Raw genomic sequence first — 17,463 nt, 5'->3', positions numbered from 1 at the left:
CGATCAAATGAATATCAACAACGTGGCCAAAGCTCGTTTCTGTTGCCTCAAAAAGGCCCAACACAGAAAGACACAGGTTTAAATAAAAGGACTGACACATGTATAAATAGAAAAAAGGTCTATTTTAAGTCTTAATTATTTTGGTCTTTGTGGCCTTTGATTGATGCTTACTTTGCAGACACTTGAAGAACAACCTTTCTGGCTGACTTTTTAAATAATCAGAATTATAGCACATGGTGACGAGCCAAGTCTTATTTCTACGCCTCTCATGTTTTATTACTTAAGTGCCACTCTTTCACTGATCAGGATGGTTTCATCATGACGCGTTTATGATCATTTTAACAAAGGTCAAGAACCAAACCAGCTCCTCCTTTCTTTTTACCTCGGAGACTTACTTCCTCTCTCATTAAGAGTGTGCATGAAGCTGGAGCTTTTTTCTATCTCCTCCACAGCTACGGTCGGTGTGTGCCAGGGAGTTTGTGGTTTGGGTTGGACTAATAGGAAGCAGGGCAGACGGGTGGGTTTGCGGGGGGGGGGGGGGGGGTTCATTTCAGGCTTTGTGAGGGCACTTTTGTGAGGCAGCACTTTTGAGCACAATGTTGGCTCTTTGTTCACATGCGGGGCTTCAGTATGGAGCAGCATTCCTCGCCCGTGCAGCAAAACCAGTCCGGTGTTTAATGTCCACTATACTGTCTGCTGATCCTCATGTAAACACAACACTAGTGGGCAATGGGACACACACGCACACACACAGATCCACTGGGTTGGTGTTCGCATGTTTGCTCAACAGTAACCGAACCAGAGGGTTTAAAATTTCACACGACGCTGGCTGCTTGCGAGTGTAAAGGTTCCAGGAAAGAAAAAAAAAAGCAAGTGCTCCCTGTTTCCTTTCATTCTGTTCACTTCCCTGTTCCAAGAACCTGATCCTTGGACAGAGCCTTCAGATGGAAAGATGTGTAACTCAATGAGCTGCGGCGACTGAGACGTGATAGCCAGTTGCGATGACGAGGCCAGGAAATTAATTACGACCGCGGGAGTCGCCGGCGCAGCGTGTGGGTGGTACGTTCAGTGACACGTTGCACAACGAGGTCGAGCACAGGTGCTTTTCATGGGTTTTGTTTTTTTTTTAATCCTGCAGAGAACCGCCGCAGCACACCAACGATCAGGTAACCCTCATCAACCCATTGTTTGAAATGTCACAAAAAGGTCTGCTTTGAAGACTGCCAGAGCGCCTGGCAAAAAAAAAAAAAAAGTTGAATTTCTGTGACATTTAGGAAATTGCATTAACATTTGAACATGGCTTTATTTCAATAGAATTAATTAAAAGCAAATGACTGTTCCGCTGGATATTGACTTCACATCTCAGCGAGGCTACGGCTGAAAACACTCAAACACACATTAGCAATTCATCACCATTACACACAGGTTTAGTCATATCTACCGAAGCACACTACCGTCACATGAATGGAAACACCTGCTTGGTCCCCTTCTAACATCTGTGGTCTTTAGTTCACTTTGCCACCATGTGTATTTCCATGTTTTATATCTGCAGCCGGTCCGACATGTTGACAATATGACTGATGTGATCGCAATAAATACTTGTTACTGACAACGTCTTCAAAGAACTGGGAGATCAACGGAGGAAATAGAGATCCAATCACGCTGCCCTGATACAATATAGCAGCTAGAAAATCCTATCTGGACAGTGACGACGACGAGTGATGAAGAGATCACTCCGGCAGCCGGGTGGTGAGAGAAACTCATGCTGGTGTAAAGTACTGACAGTCCATGTCCTTAGTCGGCCTCTGTGGAGTAGATGGAGATGGGAAGTGAGGTGTGATAGCGCTGCGAGGCGAGGAGATTTACGCCGTGAGCATGAGGAGACTGTGAGAAAGCGCTCCTTGTTCTGCCGCCTGGTAGAGCGACCTCGGCAGTCCTGGCACGGAGCTCTCCGTCTTCTAAGGTTAAACACTGTTTTCTTTCACGCATTAATTGAACGCTGCCCATCCACTGCTTCAAACCCATATGATAAGAAACGGCCACTCTGATCGAGTACAAAGTGATCAACAGGAAACGGAGTTAACCACATCAGAAACATAAAGAAAATGTCTTCGTTCCACTTCACAACTTTCCTTAATTCACTTCCACAATATTCATTGGTCCATTTTATTACCCTCTAAAATGTTCATTAGTATCTGCCAGAAGAATCCAAGATGACTAGGGATGTTTGAAAATACTTACTGGACTATAACCCAGGAAATTGGTATGATGTGTTTAATAGTAATTACATTTCATGCTGACTTTTAAGTCAACATCAACCATATAACCGTTTTGTATGACCTACAGTTTGTTCGTGATGCATCACAGGAGATGCATCTGCTAAAGTAACTCTAGATCTTATGCCAGAAATACTTACAGTAATTACTTCCCCACCAGCGTTAAGTTATGCAGTACAATGTAAAAACTCACCAAAGCATCTCAAACCAGAGCCTCGGATTCAAGCGGGTATAAAAATACTCCTCTGTGATCAGGCCGAAGGCTTCGCTACGTGATCCATCAAAGCGAACCTACATCCTCCTCCTCCTCGTTCTGCAGAGCGCCTGGTCAAAAAGGTATGCCCATAAAAAGTACCGCCCGTGAACTGAGGCTTCCCCCTTAGTCCCTGCCGATGACCTCTGACCTCCAAACTTTCCTGCCGTCCCGTCCTCCGTGAAAACTCGACGACCAAAGAAACTCCTGGCGTCACAGCAGTGTTAAATCTAATGCAGAGAAAGCAGGGCGTGCGTGCTTCGATCCGTGCGTGCTTCGATCCGTGCTCGAGGGCGGTACCCTTCCTTGGCCCCGGCACGTGTCAAGGTGTGCTTCGACCCACAATCACGGTACACAACACGGACAGTCTTGACTGTGGAGAAACCACAGAGCGTTCGGACTAAAATGACTGAAAATAAGTCGGTAAAGTAGCTGACATGATCTCAGTCCTGGAGCAGTGCGGGGGAACGGGGAGGGGCGACAAACGTGTTTAAGCACGGTACGAAACAACGAGTTTGAGTGCGTCCTTAATAAACCATAAAAGTAACAAAATGTCAAGTCTGAATCTTTCAAATCTTCCTTCAACAAGAATCGGTTTGAAGTCTTTCTGTAGATACATCAGAGCTGAAAACCCCGTAGACCTCTATAAGTAGACCTTTAATTAAACAAGCCACACATCCACAAGCAGGAGCGTTAGTCTGTAGAACTTGACATTCATGGAAGATGAAGTGAAGAGGTCACACCATGGCTCCACATTCTCCCGGTCGACACGCAGCAAAGGCATGGTGATGACCGCAGGACACCCCAAATAAAATCACATTTTCAACCCTGGCTGTCCGGCTGCAGTATATTAAACATGCTACATCTTAAAACTGTCTACAACTTAAAAAAAAAAAAAAAAGACACTGGTGTTTAAGTTTTGGAAACTGACCCTTTCCAAAACCCACAACTATGTCAACTTCTCACAAACAAGTGGCAGTGTCAGAAAGCCTGCACCTTCTCTTCAATCAAAGCTGCACAAGTTCAAGCACAGCCGGAGAGGGGATTGATTTTAGTCAGTCGATTTAAGGGCAAAACAGAAGTATATTTAGAAATGTATTTGTGAAAGACAAAAGCGGGATTATGCTATGACGACATTAGACTGCAAAAAAAAAAAAAAAAAAAAAAAGGCGGCAGGGTCCCCTCCACAAATGCATTTGATCAGCAATGTGTGAGCACATACACAGAGCAGTCCAGTCTCAGCTGACTCACAAAAAAAGAGAAAAAGAAAGATGAGGAGAGTGATATGATCTCCTTGTATGACTGGGTGAAGAATCTGAAGATACGTCATGAACGTGAGGAAGCTAACAATCCCCAGAGGCGGATCTACTTCACACATGCTGTTTGACTACGAGAAGTCACAAGTGTGGGCTTCAAATGTCTCTCATTAACTCTTTGTCGAGAACATAAAACTCCTGATTCTCTTTTAGCTGTGACAACTTTGTGGAAAATTTTACTAAATTCAATAAACAGAGTTTACGAATAGGCCACTAAATTGGAGCAGGGAGAATTACAACTGCATACAGACTGTGGAGACGCATTGAATGACACCCTGAATCCAAAGCCCAGCATTCCACGAAGAGTCCTTGATGCCAGTAGAGCAGCCACGGGTCACTTTAAGCCTGTTTAGGAGTGAGCGTTACCAAGAACACCAGCTTACTCGATGACATAACATTAGATCACAGAGGGATGACCTCGCCATCCTGCTGCGCTGGGAATTCTTCACAGATCACTCTTTAGGCTTTCCAAAAAAAAAAAAAATAAAAAAAAAATTGAGAAGAGCTGAATAAGAAACATTTACTCATCCCACAAAAGAGAAATGCATTCCATTAATGTTTAGTGTGAAGGAAGAAGTGTGCATCGTGGTGGTTGCCAAGGGGAAAACGCTCGCGTTCGGTCAGTGAACCCAAAGGTAATACAAGGCCCCAGTCGTACAGCCAATCAGACGGGACCTCTCTGAACCTCATCTCAGACTAAATGTTAGACTTCAGCCGACCTCAGAATAATAAAGAAAACAATGTGGTAGTGATTGCAAGTAAGCAAGAACAATCTGTGGATTCTGGCCCATCCGAGCCAGACTCATATTGTGGCCGATCAAATTATCGTAAAAAGAACCATGGAGTCCACAATGCTGCGTTGTGATGCTATTTTATGGCTTGAAGAACTTTTAACTTGTGCAAAACAGCAAACAATCTGCTGTAGTTACAGCCAACACACTGGCTGACGTTTTTGTTTATCCATCTCGTGACGAGTACTTTTGCACGCAGTAAATTCTCATCACATCACGCACTCCTCCTTGCCGCAGCCAATAGCGACACTTGCTAGCCATGCTAGCAGCTGGCTTTGCTCGTTTTCCTTCTCACACTGGAGAAATCATCCTGCAGTTCCTGGAAGCTGGAGATATTCGTGACATTGTGCATGTAAAAATGAAACTCATCACTGGCTAAAAAAAAAAAAAAAAAAAAAAAGAAGGAAAAAAGCTTACATCTGGACCCACCTACGACAGAGGGCTGGCCCCTTTAATCCCCCTTGTGTGACGACACGATAAAGGATTAAAAGCCTCAGTCAGTCAACAATGCCGTCTGCCTGCATCCCTGCGTCAGCCTCATTGCTTCACTTACCCTTTACTGCACAAGGCGAGCAGAATTCAGCAGATGTGCAGGGCCAGGCTGTGGTCATATATCTATAATGCAACATGCTATAGGAAACACTATGCCTCGTGATCTATAAATAGGCTCGGAGGCAACCTTCTGTCCCAATAGATGTCCACCAAAAGAATTGATCACACAAATGCAGTGAAAACACAGTATTGACAGTAATATGCATTCCAGTGACTAGTATTAATGGATTTCCTCTGTTTAGCGTGAGTAGTAGTGTTTTCCATCACTCAGATCTCTGCATTACAATTATTGGAAAATAAACGACCTTTAACCCTGAAAACTACAATGTGATTCCTCTTCGATTGGAGTGATTCCTCTTGTACAGTTTTACACAAAGCCTCCCACCCATCACTCTCATTAATAATGGGACTGCTCCTGATGCAAGCACCATAAAAAGCCTTTGTACTGTTGACTCAAGCTTTCGTCCCCGTGTTGTACATTACTTAGTTTTTGGTTTGTATGTTGTCTCTTCCTGTTCTTCTTTTTGTTTAATGACAATGGAAGAATGTTGTTTTCCTTTCGGTGTACCTTTTTGGGCGATGTGTAATCACAACCTGCTTACACTGAACTCCACTTCTATATCAGAAAGGAATGTGTGTACAGATGAAGTTTAAACACTAAAATAAAAAGAAAGTGAGTGGAAATAGGTCCCCACTGGGGGGGTTGGTGTTGAGATAAAAAAAATTAAAAAAAAGACACTGAAAAGACGCCAGCCAGAGCCTGCTTTCAACGTCAAAAGATACTCAACAATAAACCTCAAATCATCTTATCCCACATAAATAACCTGCAAACTTCTACGATATTTAATGCATTGGCTTTACCGTTGTCCGATATGCAAATTTTGTCTCCTCTATTATCCAGATGTGGCGACGACTGTCAAGTACCTCAGGTCTTTGGCGCCCCCCCAAATGTTGTCCAGCTTCTACACGCCTGCCTGCTGTCACAGGGTGAGGTACAAAAAGCCATCTGGTCCGAGCTGCTTTCGCTGCACAAGCCATTCTCACCCTGGATTTTTCTGGCTCTCCCTCATACAGGTCTGCTGTTGAGGGGGGGGGGGGGGTCCTTCAGGGTCGTTTTACAGGATCGGGACGAAGGAGAGGGTGTGGATGATGACGGTGTCCCATCCGACTTGTTCTGTCCCTTGGTTTCACCTAACATGCGCCAAGCTTTTTGGTTTTCCATCTCAAAAGGTGTATTGTGAAAACACACTGGACTAGTATTTTGCATTCATGTCACGGGGAGGAGCAGAAACTTCCAAACACGTTTCTTAAAACGCCACTTCAAAAACCAACATTTGGAGCATTACACTGGTTCAAAAAAAAAAAAAAACACATGCCTGCAGGAATTCAAAGAATCTGAGCAGACCATACACACGTCTAAAATCAATTCCTGAATATGACCATCACTGATAGAGTGCACTGCAGAGACCACTCGCTATAAATCACTGTCAACTTTAAATTAAAGCACGGATCAGAAGAGCAGAGATGGGAATTTTTGTCACAGCATTTCTTGTCAAAAACAAGAATAAATGCATACAATGTCAGTCTGTTGTCTGATTGAAGCTACTCGAGTAGGAAACACCCTCCCTAATAAAGTGTAGGTGTTGTAAAGGCTAAATCAGGTTTTGTGAAAACTAAGTGTCAGGGGTGCCCTAAGGTCACGGATTACTAGTTACTGTTATGTCTGACTTAAATCACACACCTTGGGTAGTACTGGAACAGTCGATCTATATTTAGCTGAGCCCGTGCTTTAAGATGGGACTACTTGTTAATATCTTCAATAAACTCACATGAGGTGATGCGTGCAGGAAGTATATAATGACCTACAAAAAGGAGATGCAATATCTCGAGCCCACATCTGGACAACAACATGTACTCTTTGTACACAGTCTAACTATTTCTACAATGTTCACCGCGTTAGATAGCTAAGCTCCTGTGTTATCAGTGTGGTGTATAATTTGTGAGCACTCTGCAGCAAAACCACGTGTCCCGAGAGTACAAGCGAGGAAACGTGTCTATTTTAATGTTGTTGACGAAGCAAAAAAAAAAAAAAAAATGTTAACTATCGACGCAAATGTGCTAAAGGAAACAAGTTAAGCTTTAACTAAAGAAGCGTCAGGCTTCTCGTTTTACCAGTGTCATATTTAACTTCTGGTTTGAAGCCTTGTGTTTTTGTTGTGCATGCACATTGTTAGTCACAAACCAACGAACCAACAAAATAACATGTGAGCAATGTTGGTAAAAAGGGAACAGCAAAACTCAGATTATTGCGTTTACCAAAACTTGTACTAAGAGTTGAGTGGTTTTATGCAGCTACTGGAGTTCGTGTATATTATATTTGCTGCGTCAGCCGCTTTTCAAACAGTGTTTATTCCTTATTATACTTTAATAAATACATTAAATACTATAATTTGAAGCGTAAACTGACAGCTGAATCTGCTAGCCTGTTAGCATCGTCACACAATGCCAGCTCTGCATGGTGGTGGTCCAATAACATCGAGGACATGGCAGCTACGGAGAAACATATTATTGTCCCCACTCACCTTTTTCATTCGCGGTGCCTCTGCTACGGTACCGTCACGGTTGACGAAAGCCTCCCCGCCGTTCTGTTGCGGGTCTGACCTCTTCATTGCCGAAGCCTGCGGCATCTTCGCCGGGTTTGGGTTGAGCAAACCCGGGCTGGCTTCCCCGGAGGACTCGGCTGTAGGGGAAGCAGCCGCAGAGGAACCGGCCTCGTGCGGGTTCTTGCCCTCTGAGGTCGGTGTCAAAGGGGACTCAGCCGGTAAGTCTTTGCCGGTGGGGACGTCTTTGAGTTCGACCTCTGCCATTTTCGCTGCCACAACCTGGACTGACATCGCTGCAGTTTCACAAAGTCCTTTTTTTTCTCCCAACACAAATAGCGAGTCAAGCGGATGTGAGCGGACGAGCGACGGTGGCCAAGTGCATCCTGGGTTTTGTAGTGCACGCATGGACCTCGCATATTCAACAGCAATTTAAACACACGACAAAAATGTTTGCAAATAATCAGTGAGCATGTGAGAAAACATAATAAGATGGACACATTCTTTTAATTAGCGAACATGGATCCCTTTCAAGAGGTAAACTATATTTCCCAGCGTTGAAATACTCAGAGATAGGAATTGTGGGAAATTGTGTTTCCAATGAGAGGGAGATTCTATATTGCTTAACGAACACAATTTGTGCCAGAATTGTCAGCAATCACGTTTTAAATTTCTAAAAAAAAATAATGTGTTGAACAAGCAGTTAATGTATTAATTGTATATGAAGTGTTCTTCACATGGGTGAAATTAACAACTAGATGGAGCACATCACTTGTGATAATTCATCAAGGCAATTTCACAACACTATTGTTTCATAGTACTAGACCTTGCAAGTCAGGTTGTAGTCATTGACTTGACGTCGCTGCACAGGACACTGCATCACGTTACAATGCTCATGTGGTAGATATGCAGTATGTCATGAGATTTTACAAAAGCCAGATTTTTACATGAACTACATTGCCACCAAGTGGATGCAGACAAAAGAAAAAATATTACTGAGGGTCCATAAGTGCACTGAAATCAAGATCTTCCATCGTTCATTTTATTTTAGTAGCAAACGTCATAATTATAAACACGGCCAAACACATTACAATGTTGGACTCAAGAATAACATTCACAACTCCTTTCTTTAACAAGTTCTGTTCACTAAACGAGACTTTGGTGATTTTAAGGCTTTTATTTTTTTTTTTTATCAAAAATGAACACTGAACGTATTCAGGTTGCAGACTAATAAAGTACTTTTTTTTTCCTTTTGCTTTCCATTTTTTCTAATTCTGTAGATAACTTCAAGCATGTCAGGAGCAGACCTAATGTAGCAGAAATAAACAAAAAAAAAAAACACAATCAAACCAGTCCTCAAATGGTAGTAAAGCTAAAAGAACAGAAGTCCACACATACTGCATGTGCATTCGTGCTAAATGGGTCTGAGCCCTTTACTGTCTATCAGATCAGTCCGAGGTATTTTATGTACAAGGCTGCCATGCTGGTACATTCTCAAAGTACAAAACCAGATCACCCAGGCAACGTTAAAAAATACAGCTCTGCTTTATATCATGACCAAACACCTTGGTGCACATTAAGTGTTAATAAAAAGTCAATGACAATACAGAATGTTGCAAATTTGTACACCAAAAGTTGTAAAAATGTCCAAAAATATGAATGTTTTGTCTTTTAAAGTGAAATTCTCCTTTTTTCGACCTGCCCCTGATAGAGCAGCCCTTAGATTAAAAGTATATTTCGACCAGTGCATTGTGGGAGAGGGGGGAAAAAATCCAACTGCAGATTTCTGTTGCTTGTAAAACGATGACACGTCAGTCTTCAAATATCCACAAGATGTTCACCCCTGACAGGCCGAGATTGACTCTCCTGAAAAAACAGTAAGAAAGCCATGTAATTATCCAACAGGAGACATGCAAGGTCAAAGCCATTATTGTTAATCAAACAGCAATCTACGTGTTGCATGTGTGACCTTTTGCTGAAAATAAATCAATAATTGCTCCGTAGCCTCTTTGCAGATTTAGTAGTAGTACTTACCCCAGCATCCCAGACTCCTTGGTCTTAATAACGTAGAGGAACATGAGGACTGTGTGGAACAGGTTGTTCCTGTCCTGTAATAGAAATCCAGATGGGTTCATGTTATTGCAGACCAAGTGTTCAAATAGATGAGAAAATCACTCACTTCAGACGTCTGCTATGTTGCCCTGAGATTTCCAGCTTTTCTCTTAAGAGACGGCTCGCGACGCCAAGATACGAAGCTCTTCATGCTTTATCGTTGTCAAAGAGGCTGAAACAAGCTAAAATGATGACCTCTATTCTCTGATTTAACGAGAATATACAATAGCTTATCATAATAAAAGGGAAACAAACAAGTAATTAGCTGGGGCTGTGGCTTAAAAACTAAAAATATCAAGGGGTGTTAGAAACCCCGTCACTAAAGTCCAGAAATATCCTTCACTTAGTTTCAACTTTAGCCAAAAATATTTTCTTCGTGGCATTGGATCTCAACCACGAGACCTTACGAGATAACAAATCACATGTTTTGAGTTCAGTTTGTAATTCTTCATGTTGAATATCATGTGTTTTATAACCCTTTGGCAAGTGAAATGCTTCGTGCAGCCATTAAAAGATGATTCGCTGATTTCTGTAATGTCCAGAGCTACAGGGGGGAAACCTTTAAACAGAATCATTTAGAACCGTTTTATTTTCTACCCTCTGAGACATATTTTTCAGGATTTTAAGCTGGCAAAAGATCCTTAAAGAGCCTTAAAAACAGGGCTGTTAGTGTGACCTTGGGCAGACTGTAGATATGTCCCTGGTAGATGAGCTGGTAGTGAGGGGGGGTGGTGCTGCTTTGGTGGATGCAGAACAGGCTCTCCTTGGTTACATCTAGAACAGAAAAAAAAGAGATCAAAGAGAAAACTAGGATAGAGAGAGAGAGAGAGAGCGGAAGTCAAAATCGCAAGACTTATTACAATTCCTTCTTACTCTGTGTGTGTGTGTGTGTGTGTGTGTGTGTGTGTGTGTGTGTGTGTGTGTGTGTGTACTCTGCACTTACCAGGTTTGTCTGGCGTGTGACTGAAGTGCTGGGCAGTGAAAGTCTTTCCATCTGGGTACTTTGGGTGTGGGGGCAGTCTGGAGTCCAAGTATGTACATAACACATGCATGAGGATCTAGAAGGACAGATAAAGTATTAAGCAGAGGCATCTGGCCCGTGGTCCTACTGTGACAAGAAAACCAGCCACATGTTTGCAGCACAGACCCTAAAGACTTGAAGACACTGTGTCATATTTCAACTAAAAAAAAAAAGTATGCACAAAGTGGGTGCTGGAATTGGTACAGAGTAGCAAAACAAGAAGCTCCTGTTTAAAAGATTCCACAAACACAACTGGGATTCATTCCACAGGGCGCATCTCTCAGCGTCACAGTTTCAAAAAGGTTTGCGTCATCCCAACTGTAGCTTAAAACCAGACAGGGGACATTTTAGAAACAGGAAGTCATGCCATCAATAGCTACTCTGTTAGATGTGATATGGTGTGATCTACAAATCTGGATCGGACCTTTGCATGAACAAATAGGCAGGTGATCAACACCGGCTGTTTGGTCTGATTAGTTTTGAATGTTTCCCTCCGAGACCATTTTGCTCATAGACTGTCAGGACTTGACACAAAGAGTATTCGACTTGCGGGTTCCATCTATGAACAACATGTTCATGAAAATGTCATTACTGAACTCTAATTTAAAGAGAAAAAAAATACATCAAAGAATGCACCAGTCAGTATTTCTGATTTGTATGTCCCTTTCACAGCAAACAAAGATTTCAACGATTTCTAAATATCTGGGACAAATCTCAATATCTGATGACATTTTAGATGCTATAAACGTGTAATATCCACGTTTAAAAACTATCTTACATTTTGCAGATTGAAGGATTAATCGAGAACGTATCTGTAGATTACTAATCTCTTGTTGCAGCCACAACAAGATTAAAGACCAAGCGTGGACTGGCACCTGTTCACTGACTGGTTTTTGTATTGCAGCTCACTTAGCTCTGTGTGTGTGTGTGTGTGTGTGTGTGATTGTCGACTCACAGCACAGTCAGTGGGGAGGTCTGTGTCCCACTTCCTGTTTTTCACATCACCACCGCCGTTCCAGCGAAAGGAGCTCATGCAGCCGCTGTGGGCCAACTCTGACAGCAGAAAAACACATCACGTAAGAAACGCCTGTGGTTTAACAGGATTTTTTTTTTTTTAAACATTTGCACACAAATCTGCAGACACGTTATCACATCAGAGGTTGATAAATGTCAGGCACACATATTATACCTCTGACTCTGTCCACTAGATATTCCTGGTTGGGAGTGATGTCCAGATACTGAACCATAGAGTTCATGGTGGGGATCGATGAGGCTTTCATCACGGCTGCCTGTTTCAAGCTGCTTATGCTGGCCTCTGGTGGAGGAAAGAGTGACAAAAAAACCCTCCAGAATTAGGAGAAAAATAACTGGAAATCACAGTAATGATGACTCTCATTCACATATTTTCTAATGCAGCTTTGTGAACGTTTCTGTCGCCCATCTTTAATCCTGGAGAAAAATCAATTTTGCTTTGACTTTTATATCATGCATGTTCCTCTAGAAAAGAAGATGCTGAAGCTATTTTGAGGATTACAAAACATATGCAACCAATAAGTTTCTATAAAGGGTAATTCTTACTTCAGCTGAGTAGTAGCAGCTCTTTTTTTTTTTTTTACATTTTACTCTTAAAGCTATATTACTATCAAAGAATAAATTACCCAATTTCAGTAAGGTTTTTAACATCATAACTGTAAATGGTGGCTGGTCTGTAAGAAGCCTGCACTCAGCAGCCATGTGAGGACCAGGATTAATGTTTACCTCCTATCTGGAGCTCAGGGCAGCCCATCCTCCTGAGCTGGCTGTTGACAGAGTCTATTTCCTTAACCAGGGGGACCAAGATGGTGTCACTGATCCACTGCGAAAGACATAAACAGACTGGGGTTTTTTTACCCGTTTTGTTTTCTTGCTCAAATCAAATTAAGGCTGAGGCATGGAATTCCTTTCCGAAACATTTTCACAAACACAATTTCTTTAGTTTGTAGTTCATATGTATAAACACTCACATTTCTCAGCTTGGCTGTCCAGCTGTCAATGCGATCCACTACAGGGCGGCTGGTTGTGATTCTAGCCCACACCTACATTACAGGAAGGGAAGAAGTCAAACACACACAAGCCATAGTTTCTATGCGAACGTGATGAGGGAACGACAACAGCAACTCATTTCACGTTGTTTTAAAAGTCTAATTTACAGACCTCCTCTGCGGCCTGTTTGGAGCCCAGGTCCGTCTCGTCCTTGTGGGCAGACGGCGCCTGGGAACGACAGGCTGGCTGGTACAAGAACTTCCTCAGACTCTGGGCGTAATCTCCCACTGAGCGATTGTAGTTCCAAAAGGTTGGACTGTGATTTGGTGACACAGCTTCTGGACTCCCTAAAGAGTGCACCAGACAATCATCGTGAGTAAAAGGGTGTCATACCACAGATCTATTCAAAAAGAAAATGTTGGCCTAGATATGCCTGTCTCTGATATATAATCAAATAGAAATGTACCCAGCTGGCTGCGGTGGCTCTTTTCCTCCTCTGTACGGAGAAACCTCTCCAGGCTCTTCAGATCCTCCATGTAGTCCTCCTTGCTGCCAGGGGAATTAAAAACTGACGGGGACGTACGATATCGAGACCTCAAGCTGGATCCTTCTGCCGGTCCAATGCTGCTGGGATACGGAGAAGAGCCTGGGGAGGGACTGTAGTTCAACACCTGAGAAAAGAAGGGCACAATGAGCTCAAAGTGATGTCATGAAAAATGTTGTATTAAACATTTCAGCCTGGTGTTTTTATTTTAGACAAATAACAGAAATGCGATGGCTGTACCTTTCCGAAGGCCACCGAGGGAGAAAAGTGTCCTCCTGCACTGTTCGGGGTGGTCGGGCTGCTGAGAGGAGGGCTGTATCCAGGAACGCAACTTGGGGAGAATTTGGGGCTGGTGGTGGCAGGTCTCGATGGGCTGAAACTAAGCACACTTTGGCCCTGAAGAGGAGACGACTGGGCAGGAGCTGGAGTCTCCTTTTTTTCTGGCTTTTGGGGCGGAGATGCCTGAATTGTGCTGTTTCTCAGACCCAGGAGACGATGCTGCTCAGGGGATACAGCAATGGTGGAGGGGGCCATTGTGTACTTGAAATATTTCCAGAAGTCAAAAAGAGCATTGAGGCTAAAGAGGGAGGCTAGCACCAGCTCTGTTGAAAAGCACACAAGTAAAAGGTTGCCTTAGGAATAACACAGACACGGATGTTAAATTAAATTCCAGTAATTTTATAAATTGGGACTTGGACCTCACCAATGTACCAGATAGGCCAGTATGTGATGTTGTAGTATCGACTCAGCAGTTTCCCTGACCTTGAGAGAAAATGTAAAGAAACAAAATCACTGCACTCCAGCATGAAAAGATAGCAGATTAGAGATGAATCTGTAGTTAATCCCATCATTATTTAAACATGATTGTTTGTTATAGAAAAAGTATTTAAAGTACATTTCGGTGTAAATCATGCCTGCCAGAGACACGTTGAGCACAGCCCAGGCCAGGATGACCTGCCGAGCCTGCTCCTCCCTCCTCATCCTCAGAGCCCGGTCGATCATGCTGGGCTTCCCCTCCGTCGGCGGGGTCAACATGTTTCCAGACGGTCCAGGCTGAGACAAGAACATGAAGAACCGAGCTTTATTCAAGGCGAGATTAAACAGAATATAGAGATATGTAACTGACACGGGCAATGTGTTTCCTGTATATTATTCATCTTAAAGACCGGCAGTCTTTTCACAACAGGTGTACTTGTGTGCACTGCTTGTGGTAATGCACAGATAGCTTTCTTACTAGCAAGAGCTAAAGTTAACTAGCATGCATCAAAACAGTTCAATATTTGATTGATTTCATAGTAAAATTCACGTCACGGTGTACATACTCTCATGACTAGAATCTTAATATACAGCGATACGACCAAAAAAACAAAGACTATGACGAGGAATTATAGATATTTCATACCACGTTAGAGTGAATGACTGCCGCGGCGCTGCATAGTTTGTATTTTCACCGGAAGTTGTTACTGTCTCTTCCTGTCAGCCAAGTCAGAGCAAGGTTGTCTTTTTTTTTTTTTTTTTCAGAAATAGAAAATATAGGAAAATTAAAGAAGTGTCCATGCAATTGTACTAATTTTTGAAAAATAATAATTTACGTGCGAGTAATTTCAAGCAACTACCTACATGTATTAAAAATCGTCGCCCTTTGTCGGGTAATACATTAAATCCCTAAATTCCATTACATTATTGTATTACTATAAACTATTCAATGGTGTTCATACATGTCTTTGATAGTACAAGAAATGTGTGCTTTAAATGAAAAAAAAGCACTTTTTCTTGCATCTTGGAAACACGGCCAGGAGGGGGCGCTGCTTCTCTATTGTAGCGTTGGATTTTTACACCTATAAGTTGAGTGAACATTTATATAAAGTAAATATAAGAAAAAGTACAATGAAATGGACTCTTAGTGATCTATCAGAAGACAATCTAGAATAAATTTTAATGTTTATTGAGTAAAGTTTTATGCAACAGATCAGATGAAGCTGTAACATTTGAACATAAAACCAACACTCAGTGTCACATCAATGGCCACATTGCTGATTTCAAGCGGCTCACTTTCATTCACACAGAAAGGTTTACTTGAAAAGGAATGTAATTCTGCTTTCAATAAATATATGAACACATAGGTAATAAGCAATCACAAATCATCAAGACTCAAATTTAAGCAAATGGCACCAGATGTTTTACTGACATAATATTGCAATTACAAATGAATAAGTCATTCACCCCACGTTAGTGAGCCAGCATAAAGAATATCAACAAACATAAGTTATATGAAACTAATATTACAAGTTCCTGAGTTAAATACACAAAAAGAGAAGTTTTATAGAAATACAGTCAGATGCTTAAAAGTTGGCAAAAACTATTTTAGCAGCAAATATAAGTTAGAATATGAGACTAAACACATTATATGCATGATTTTTTTTAAATGCAGATGTTGAAGTCAGAGTAAAGTCACTGTGATTTGGCAGAAACTGGAGGTAAATGTCAATCTTTTATTGAAGTAAAATAAATACACAAAACACCATAAGATGCACAGTGTTGTCAATGAGGGGGTGACAGGGACTTTTCAGAGTTATATCCTCCAACATCTAAACCACACTCATCATTGCTGTTAGAGTCGACAAGTCTCTCTCCTCCTCTCCCCCTTACATCCTCCTCCTCCTCTTCCTCCTCCTCTTCTTCTTCTTCTTCCTCCTCTTCGTCCTGCGCTTTACGAGATGCTCTCTCTGCCTTTGGCCCTTTACATATCTTAAGGTGACGGGTGAGGTGGTATTTGGTGAGGAATGCTTTGTGGCATTTCTCACAGACAAAGTCTCTACGGCCCTCGTGAGAGTTCATGTGTTTTTTCAAGTGGTTGGTCTTGAGGAAATGTTTGTGGCACTTTGGGCACTGTATCCGACGTTCACTGTGGTGAAAAAAAAAAGGGAGAGGTTATGAAAGAACACATCAGGTGACGTTTGTTTAATCATGTGATTATGTTAAGATCGCTACCTTAACACTGCAAATATTCAAGAACTGAAACGCTTCAAATCTAAGCATGGTTACATACTGTGTGTGGGAGAACATGTGTTGTTTCAGGTCATGTTTCCTGATGAACGCGCGGTCACAGAGGTCACACTCGTGCTTCTCTGCACTGGTGTGGATGAGCATATGTGAAGCCACATGGGCTTTCTGAGTAAAGGACTTCTCGCAAACTGTACATCTGTAGTTCTTCTGACCTGTTAAGAGGGAAAAAATAAATAAATCAGTATTTCAAAAGATGAACATTTTTTTCACAGATGTGTGACATATTGGAAACAACCATTCTACTAAATCTCAACAAGAGTTGAATGAAATGATTGATGATGCTCTTAATGCGGTCCATGTTTGTTTTGATCTGTCTTCAAATGGACAAACACCAAACCACAGTCTGCAGCTGATTAGAATACTTTAGCTTAGTTTAAATACAGGAGTAAAAGAGCCTTCTTATTTAAAAGAGAAGATTTAATGAGTTTCATCAAAACTCATACATTTAAAAAAAAAAAAAGTGTATTTATTGCAGTAAAAAAAAATTAAAGGGTGTTTTGAAATTGTACTTTTCTGACTCTGAGGCAACATGTTAGACACCTTAGTAATTCTGAATATATATATATATATATATATATATATATATATATATATATATATATATATACACACACACGAGTTTTAAACGTAACTTGTTGGGAGAAAATGAGACTGTACTTACGTGGGGTGTTAACGGCTTTAAAAAACAACATCAAATGTTTATACTCATGTACACACACCTGTGTGAATCTTGAGGTGCATCCTGAGGTTGCTGGGATCGCTGAAGGCCTTACTGCAGTATTCGCACTTGTGTGGTTTCATCCCGACGTGCCCCATGAAGTGCACGTTGAGCTTCGTGGAAGTGGTAAAAGCTCGGGAGCACATGCTGCATTTGAATTTCTTCTCCCGAACATGACCCTGACCTTTCGCT

General features: G+C 41.9%; 3 protein-coding genes across 3 annotated transcripts in view; all 3 read right to left on the bottom strand.

The window, feature by feature from the left end:
* ahcyl2b (adenosylhomocysteinase like 2b) overlaps positions 1-8,211 on the bottom strand; it is a 36,492-nt gene extending 28,281 nt beyond the window's left edge. The window contains exon 1 of the mRNA XM_079334573.1: positions 7,771-8,211. Coding sequence (XP_079190699.1) covers positions 7,771-8,196 — 426 coding nt within the window. The 5' untranslated portion in view covers positions 8,197-8,211. The remainder of the gene's footprint in view (positions 1-7,770) is intronic.
* Positions 8,212-8,945: 734 nt separating this feature from the next.
* On the bottom strand, positions 8,946-14,979 carry tmem209 (transmembrane protein 209). Its single transcript, XM_079334700.1, has 14 exons — positions 14,890-14,979; positions 14,383-14,540; positions 14,191-14,249; positions 13,728-14,089; positions 13,410-13,614; positions 13,115-13,290; positions 12,925-12,996; positions 12,680-12,776; positions 12,111-12,236; positions 11,877-11,974; positions 10,844-10,958; positions 10,577-10,674; positions 9,823-9,896; positions 8,946-9,654 (listed from the first exon to the last, which is right to left on the bottom strand). The coding sequence occupies exons 2-14, from the start codon at positions 14,520-14,522 to the stop codon at positions 9,600-9,602; spliced, it is 1,677 nt and encodes a 558-aa protein (XP_079190826.1). The 5' UTR covers positions 14,523-14,540; positions 14,890-14,979; the 3' UTR covers positions 8,946-9,599.
* A 437-nt stretch (positions 14,980-15,416) lies between these two features.
* Positions 15,417-17,463, bottom strand: part of prdm4 (PR domain containing 4) — a 5,775-nt gene continuing 3,728 nt past the window's right edge. The window contains exons 11-13 of the mRNA XM_079335506.1: positions 17,273-17,461; positions 16,537-16,705; positions 15,417-16,392 (exon numbers count right to left, since the gene is read on the bottom strand). Of these exons, the coding sequence (XP_079191632.1) occupies positions 16,029-16,392; positions 16,537-16,705; positions 17,273-17,461 (722 nt within the window). The 3' untranslated portion in view covers positions 15,417-16,028. The remainder of the gene's footprint in view (positions 16,393-16,536; positions 16,706-17,272; positions 17,462-17,463) is intronic.

This window comes from Symphodus melops (assembly GCF_947650265.1).
Source record: "Symphodus melops genome assembly, chromosome: 22".
NCBI lineage: Eukaryota > Metazoa > Chordata > Actinopteri > Labriformes > Labridae > Symphodus > Symphodus melops.
This window is presented reverse-complemented; position numbering and strand designations above follow the sequence as displayed.